Below are 7566 nucleotides of genomic sequence, written 5' to 3' on the forward strand. Positions count from 1 at the left end.
GTTCTGCAAATGATGAAGTTCATGAAGAAGCGAGAGAGGCCGTTGAATCGCTAAAACTTTAATGGTCAGTGTGTCTGAAGTGGTTCACAGGGAATCTCATCCCACATCAGCGCTGAAACTATGAAACAGATTTCCAGTGCAGATTTGTTTGTAGTGTCAGTGTTGGACTGTGCCAAAGCTTCAGTCATAAAAAGCCCTCGGGCCACAGGACCACCCAAACATTCTGGACGTTGTGGATTTGCTGTGCCCACACTTCTCCGGCGAGCTTTACATAACACACAGAGTCGTGGGAACAGAGAGCATGTGTCACGCGTGGTGGGAGTGAAATCCAGCCATGGACGCTGGGAATCTGAGCCTCTATGACCTGATGAAGATGATTGATCAGAGTTTGTGTGTTGTGTTGATGTTTTCATGTCATTCGAGAGAGGAGAGAGGGGAAGAGTAGAGAGAGAGGAGAGAGAGAGAGAGAGAGAGAGAGAGAGAGAGAGAGAGAGAGAGAGGAGGAGAGAGAGATGTGTCCTACTGTGTTTTTTCCAAGTTGAAGTATTTTACATGAGAGGATAAATGGATGAACTCCAAAAGCACAATCTGTGTCATTATGGATAAAAAATAAACTAAATGACTTAATGTAAGTCACTTTTCAGTGAGAATTTTCACATCATATTTGCTTTTTGATGACTATTGCAAGTCCCTCCTTGTTGCCATGGTAACCACTGTAACTCAAATAGTTGTGAGCATGTGTTATGTTAATTCATTTTGCTTACCGTTGCCTTTTTCATTTGTCTCAGAAATGATTTTCCTTTTCAGTTTTATTTTGTTTCTTCAGTACAGCCTGAAATAACTCCAGGCAGGTTTGACAGGATCGTGTTGCCTGGCAACAGACACATCATCAGCTGATCTCTCTATCAGGCTTCTATTTTCCTCCATGATCTGTCAATGGCTTTATGAGACAGGAATGATCGACGGCTGGTCTGATGATGCCCCGCCGTCATGTACTGCAGTTCTGTTCGTATTCTGGTTATTTTTATGCTGAGGAATATTTTCATTCAGATGATGTTTTCCAGATGTGTTCAGCTGGGTCTTTTGTTTTGCAGTTTGGGATTTAAGGGAACACAAGTGATCTTTGCCCCCAACTTCCAAAGATGAATTCTGAGAACTGAGATGCTGACTGACAGTTTGACATGTGGACTCACAGCTCCCTCTGCTGGAAAACAAATGACTGCACACTCAGTGCTTTGTACTGTTGTGTCTCAGACTCATAAACAATCAAAGAGAAATATTTATTATTGGAAAAATAAATCCAAGCACGTTTAGTGAGACAAGTTCTATCGCTTAAACCAATCAAATCTTTTCTTTTGCTATTTCATCATTTGTAAAATCCTAAAGGTGCCCAAAACAGTAGTGCCTATTCGTCATTATATACTTTAGTATCTTAAGAATAAAGAACTTAAAATCTATGTCTGTGAAAATTTGTAGCTAGATAGGAAAGTTTTTTTTTCATTATTAATCTAGATCAGTGATTCCCAACCCCGTTGAATATCCATCCATGCACATTTACAACAATCTAAGTTTTTTATATTCTAAATATTGTGTATATATTAAGTTTATAGTCAATAAGTAATTGATATAATTTGAGGTAAACTTCAGCCAAAATGTAGTTCTGTTTTGTCACGGTGTCTAATCTTCATCATTACCTCCGGTGAAGGGTAACCAACCCTGTTTCTCTGCGGTTTGTACATAATGTGAGAAATGATGATTTTTTTTGTAGGTTATTGTATACTGTAGGTCGGGAATCACTCTTCTATATCACGTGAGCAGGTGACCCGCCGGGTCGTGAGTTTGGCTCCAGACGACTTCATTCAGCGTTCAAGCAAAATTCTTCTTGAGGAAGTTGATGAGGCCGTTGGTGGAGGAATCATGAGACGTGACCTCCGCTGAGTCCTGAAGCTCGGGTTCGATTTTCTTTGCCAGCTGTTTCCCGAGTTCCACACTGAGTTTACAAAAATCACAGACAGCGACTTTAAATGAAAATATGAAACAAACAGGGCACAATGCGCATCTGTACAGCTTGAGTGATAATACTAGTATGCACAAATGTTATATTTTAGACAGGAATAATTCTTCTCCATGAACATGCTTTGATATTTAAAGTCCAAGTGAAAATCATATTTTTTCATTAAATATCGGAGCGATTATTGTAATAATTGTGGGTCATTCTCTTCTTAAAATTCCTGTGTCCTCTTAATGTTCGGTTAAAACCTGTAAAAGTACTTCCTTACTGTAGTGATGCTGCATTCAAGACAACTCGGGTTTCCAATATTATGACGTAAAATATCCGACTTCCAAGCTCAATCTGTTCCAGTCAACCACGAGTCACATCCGCATGTTTACCACGTGATGCCACCATGAGACGCCAAGAAAACGTTAAATAGCTATTCAAACGCAGACATTTGTTTATAAACACTTTTTGGATATATTAACGTTCATGTCCATACATATTACGTGTTAAAAATAATTTTTGTTTACGGTTTACATTAGCTTGCGAAGAGCTAGCCGCCATTCTGTCCATGACATCACGTGACGTGCCTCGCTGAGGTCGATCGATTTCAGAGGTCGGATAACCAACTTTATTTGCCGTTCCATTAGAACGCAGCATTACTATCCATCTTATGGCTAAAATACACTACAAGACTTTTGCTCAGATTTTGCCCAGATCTTCATTCTGGACTTGTTGAAAAGGTCTATGCCAGTTTGATGAGTACTTGTGTTTCTATCTGAAACTTTCAAAAAGTCTATGATGTCTAATTTACAAAAAATCTGTTCAGATTTTAAAAGTCATGTCGTGTATTCCAGCCATGAAACGATGTAAATTAGACGGCTTGGGCGGAGCGACCATTAACTCCTCCCCTTCAGCTGTCAGTCTGCTCCAAGTTCCATTTCAAAATGCAACGGCTGTTTATAAGCAGCCAATCAGATCGCAGTGAAAAAAACAAGCCATGCCCACTGTTTTATCTCATTCGAAAATCAGTTTCACTCAAAAATGCGTCGGAAGTTCATGATCGCAACTTCCCTTCATGGGGACTTTAAAATAAAGCACGAGTGACTCACCCCCACTGATCAAAACTGTTGATCTGCCACATGACACCTTGAATGAAGATCTTGTGTTCGTACATGGCTGTGAAGATTCAGATGAGGTTAGAGATCTTGTGTAATACTGCACAACAAACGCTGACTATTAACAGTAAAGTAGCTTTGAACTCACCGATCAGCACACCAAGAATATATGGACTCAACTTTCCAAAGATGATGGAGTTGGTCGGCTTGTTTCCCTGGAACACCTGAGCAGAGGATGGAGAGTGTTACTACGAGAGGTTTTATTGTAAAAACATGTCAAGAACACACGTGTACAGTGTGTGTAGTTATGGTTGTGTCAGCCTGTCCTGCATGGGGCAGTATTGAGCTGTATCTTCTCACTTTATGGGGCAGAATTTTCTCCAGTTTCTCTCCGCTCAGACCTCCGGCCTCCAGCTCTTTCTTCGCCTCCTCTGTGGTTTTTCCCGTCATCAGAGCTTCTGTCTGTGCCAGGAAATTTGCCACCAGAATCTACACAACCACACACAACATGTTAACACGCAGCATTTAAACTGGATGGAGGATGCCAGTGCTGTGGGTGGTTGCCAGGGTGTTGCTATGGGGTTGCTATAATGTTTGCCATGATTTGAATGCATTGCATATGGCATTGCTAATTAGCTGCCAGTCAAAAAGACTGCCAATATGTGTTTGTCATGTGTGTTGCTGTTGTTGTGTGTTGGTTGTCTGTTATTGTGTGTGTTGGTTGTGTTACCATACGTGTTTCTACATTTCGTTACACTGTACTTGTATATGTGTAATGACAATAAAGTTGAATCTAATCTAATCTTGTGTTGCTGATGTGTATGTTGTTTTAGCGTTGCTCTTGTGTGTGTTGGTTGTGCGTTGTGTTATTGTTTTGTGTTGTTATTGTGTGTTACAGCTGTGTGGGTGTTGCTGTTGCTATTGCGCTTCTTGGTTGTGTGTTATTGTTTCATGTTGCAATTGTGTGTGTTACAGTTCCTATAGTGTTTGCTGGTTTAGTTATGATCTTGTGTGTGTCAATTGTGTTTCTGTTGTGTGCGTTGATTATGTGTTGGTTGTGTGTGTGTGTTATTGTTTCGTGTTGCTATTGTGCGTGTTACAGCCGTGTGTGTGTTGCTATTGTGTTTGTTGGTTGTGTGTTATTGTTGGTATTGCTATTGTGTGTGTTACAGTTGTGTTGCTGATGTGTTTGTTGTTTTAGTTAGGATCTTGTGTGTGTTGCTGTTGTGTGCGTAATTGTGTGTTTCTGTTGTGTGCGTTGATTATGTGTTGGTTGTGTCTTATTATTATAGTGTGTGTTTGGTTGCGTGTCTTGCTGTTGTGTGTGTTGGTTGTGTGTTGCTGACTCCCGCTGTGTACCTTATGGTGAAGGTTGTTTCTGATTGGATGTTGGCTCTGAGCAGGAATGAGGAAGTCAGCTGGGACCATACGTGTTCCTGTGGAGCAGACAGAAGGGTCACACACACACACACACACACACACACACACACAAAAGAGATGTGTGACTGAACCTTGATGTATAAGCTGGTAGAAGGCATGCTGTCCGTTGGTTCCTGGTTCACCCCATACGATGGGGCCGGTGTGATAGTTCACACGCCCACCGTCCACCGTGATGTACTTTCCATTAGACTCCATATCACCCTACACATCAAAAGAATTTCTGAATAATCTGAAGACTTCAAACACAAAATACACACTTAAATGTGAGTGTGTCATTTTCTGTACCTGTTGGAAATACGCAGCAAAGCGATGCATGTATTGATCGTAGGGCAGAAGGCAGTGCGTCTCCGCCTGGAAGAAATTGATGTACCAGATGCCCAGCAGGGCGAGCAGCACAGGCGCGTTCTGATCCAACGGCGCCGTACGAAAATGTGTGTCCTAAAGAAAAAGAGACGATAAATCATCACGAAATGTTTATGTGTTCAGGACTTAATGCAGGTGAATGTAAATGAAAATAAACCCCACCATCCAATGAGCTCCAGCCAAAAGCTTCTGGAAGTTCTCATAACCTGAGACAGAAGAGAGAGATTAGAGTGACGCTTGAGAAGACTAAAGGTCTTTGCACATACAGACCGAAATTTGCTTGCTACGGATTCGAAAAACGCAGAAAATCGAACCCACGGAAATATCAGAGGCAGTGTGAAAATGTGATTGACACAACGTGAGGTTGTATTTATTTTTTTATACCGTGCGAAAATTTCGGACGCAAATTTCAGACTCAATGTGCAATGGCCTTGACACTCTTTGAGTTCATGAACGGGACATCTCACAGCTCACCGATATGAAGAGCGATCGATAATCCAATGGCTGACCACAGAGAATATCGGCCACCAACCCACTAGAAGACAAAGAGCTCAAGTCAGAGTTTTAAATACTTTATACTGCAGTCTCGTGTTTGTTGTATAGAGCACATACAGAGTCTATAATGACGGACGTTTGAAGGAACCCTGCCCTTTAAATATCAACAATGTGACTAAAAGTAGCCCATCGGCCTTTAGCGTGACCTCTGTATGAGAGAAGGTCACGGTCATTAATAACCTCACAGACTCTGGTTACCCGTCAGCTGGTAGCGTGTGTGTCCAGACACCTACTTCAGATGTCAAAACACCGCGCTAAAAATAACTCGCACACACTCACTCACATCCCAGAACTCGAACATGTTCTCCGTGTCGATGCCGAACTCCTTCACTTTAGGCTGAAACGCAGAAAGTAGAATGAAGTTTATAGGTAAATATATTCATGTCTGCTGTTGCGTTCAAGCGAGAGTGAACTCACGGCGTTGGTGGAGAGGGCCACAAAATGTTTGGCAACTGCGGCTTTCTGTAAAGAGAATGAGAAATGAAGCCGAGAGATACGCAGTGAAGTCTGAGCGTTCATACGGTGACTGACAGAGAAGACTCACGTCTTTAGCGGCCTGCAGGAACCATTCCTTCGCTGAGTCAGCGTTTGTGATCGTCTCTTGAGTCGTGAACGTCTGAGGACGAAAAACACGAGACATGCTCATTTAAAACAAACAGTTGTGTGTTTCATTCACACGTCGGCTCTCTAAACTCAGCTTGTGCACTATTTTGGTATATTATGATCTCACACAAATGTATATACGTATATAAATATTATACAGGACTGTAAGAAATGTTTGAAATAGCATTGCGTTATGGAGAAACCTTTGAGGCGATGATGAAGAGTGTGGTCTCAGGGTTGAGTTCAGTCAGAGTTTTAGCGATGTGTGTTCCATCGATGTTAGACACGAACCAGACCCGGGGTCCACCTTTAGAATACGGCTTCAGAGCCTCCGTCACCATCAATGGACCCTATAACACATACAGAAGAGACACTTCACTTTTATCATATTTTATAATTAAATCAACAGTTCTTACGTTTATGACCAACAAAAGGTTTTGTTGGGTGGAAATGTTGTGTTGGATGTGCAAAGTGACCAATTCGTTTGAATATTCAATGTAGCCTGATGGGTATATTATGATCTCACACAAATGTATATATATATAAATATTATACAGGACTGTAAGAAATGTTTGAAATAGCATTAAGAGCAACAACAAACGAGAAGAACACTTAAAGTCCCAGTGAAATAAAAAAATACAATGCATATTTTTTCATGAAATACTGCAGCGTTTATTGTAAATAAATTATAAATGTGGGTCATTCTCTTTTTAAAAATGTGAGTGACCTCATTAGTTAAAATCAGACGACTTGGGTGGAGCATCCATTAACTCCTCCCCTTTAACTGTCAAATGTGACATGTAAAGCTTCTTTGCAGCAAAGCACAGAGTGATTAGAACAAACCAGATCAGATCCACCGATGCCAACGTTGACAACATCAGTCATGGCTTTGCCCGTGTAACCCTTCAACTCTCCACTGCGTACTTTCTGAAGCAGGGATAAAGAAAGCGCTCATGAGAACATCACTTTCTTTCAAAATCACATTATGTATTGCACTACACACTGATCCATCATTAACCTGACACGCACATGACAGAAGTTCTTCATCTTCTCCAGGACTTTGTTGACCTCCGGCATCACATCTTTACCGTCCACATTAATGGGAGAGTTTGAACGGTTCCTTAAAGCCACGTGAAGAACAGCACGACCCTAAAAACATCACAACCACCATCACACTAAAACCCCCAGACTGTGTGTGTTTATTATATATCATCTTTACCTTTACCTAAGTACATTTCACTAGACAAATAATAAACATATATATATGTATATATCATTATCATTCACAATACAGTATGTGAGGGGGTCTCTGCTATTTAGTCAAAATGTCCTTAAAATAAACATTTTAGCGTGTCCAAACAGAGCCTGGCTATTAAAGATAGAGATTTATCTCAGACCTCAGTGAAATTAATCTTTTCTCCTGAAAACATCTTGTCTCTGGCAGCCGGGACACCGCGTGTATTAGCCTGTCAAACAAAATCACAGATTGAT

At 41.0% G+C, this 7566-nt stretch overlaps 1 protein-coding gene across 1 annotated transcript; it reads right to left on the reverse strand.

Annotated features, from left to right (window-relative positions):
- Positions 1 to 1239: 1239 nt before the first annotated feature.
- gpib (glucose-6-phosphate isomerase b) lies at positions 1240 to 7536 on the reverse strand. The gene is made up of 16 exons (XM_079465439.1): positions 7473 to 7536; positions 7105 to 7224; positions 6919 to 7002; positions 6279 to 6425; positions 6017 to 6088; positions 5890 to 5934; positions 5756 to 5809; positions 5392 to 5452; positions 5080 to 5123; positions 4840 to 4992; positions 4626 to 4755; positions 4474 to 4550; positions 3475 to 3603; positions 3263 to 3338; positions 3109 to 3175; positions 1240 to 1990 (listed from the first exon to the last, which is right to left on the reverse strand). Exons 1-16 carry the CDS (start codon positions 7503 to 7505, stop codon positions 1867 to 1869), a joined length of 1416 nt encoding a protein of 471 aa, XP_079321565.1. The 5' UTR covers positions 7506 to 7536; the 3' UTR covers positions 1240 to 1866.
- Positions 7537 to 7566: the final 30 nt, after the last annotated feature.

Source organism: Barbatula barbatula, assembly GCF_947034865.1.
Source record: "Barbatula barbatula genome assembly, chromosome: 10".
Lineage (NCBI taxonomy): Eukaryota > Metazoa > Chordata > Actinopteri > Cypriniformes > Nemacheilidae > Barbatula > Barbatula barbatula.

Excerpts from the sequence above, each read along its gene's own strand:
- gpib (XM_079465439.1), bottom strand. The coding sequence starts at position 7,505 with ATGTTTTCAGGAGAAAAGATTAATTTCACTGAG. Across the intron at positions 3,604-4,473 it reads GAAACAACCTTCACCATAAG|ATTCTGGTGGCAAATTTCCT; the intron begins GTACACAGCGGG and ends GTGGTTGTGTAG. Across the intron at positions 1,991-3,108 it reads AACAGTTTTGATCAGTGGGG|TGTGGAACTCGGGAAACAGC; the intron begins GTGAGTCACTCG and ends TTGTAAACTCAG.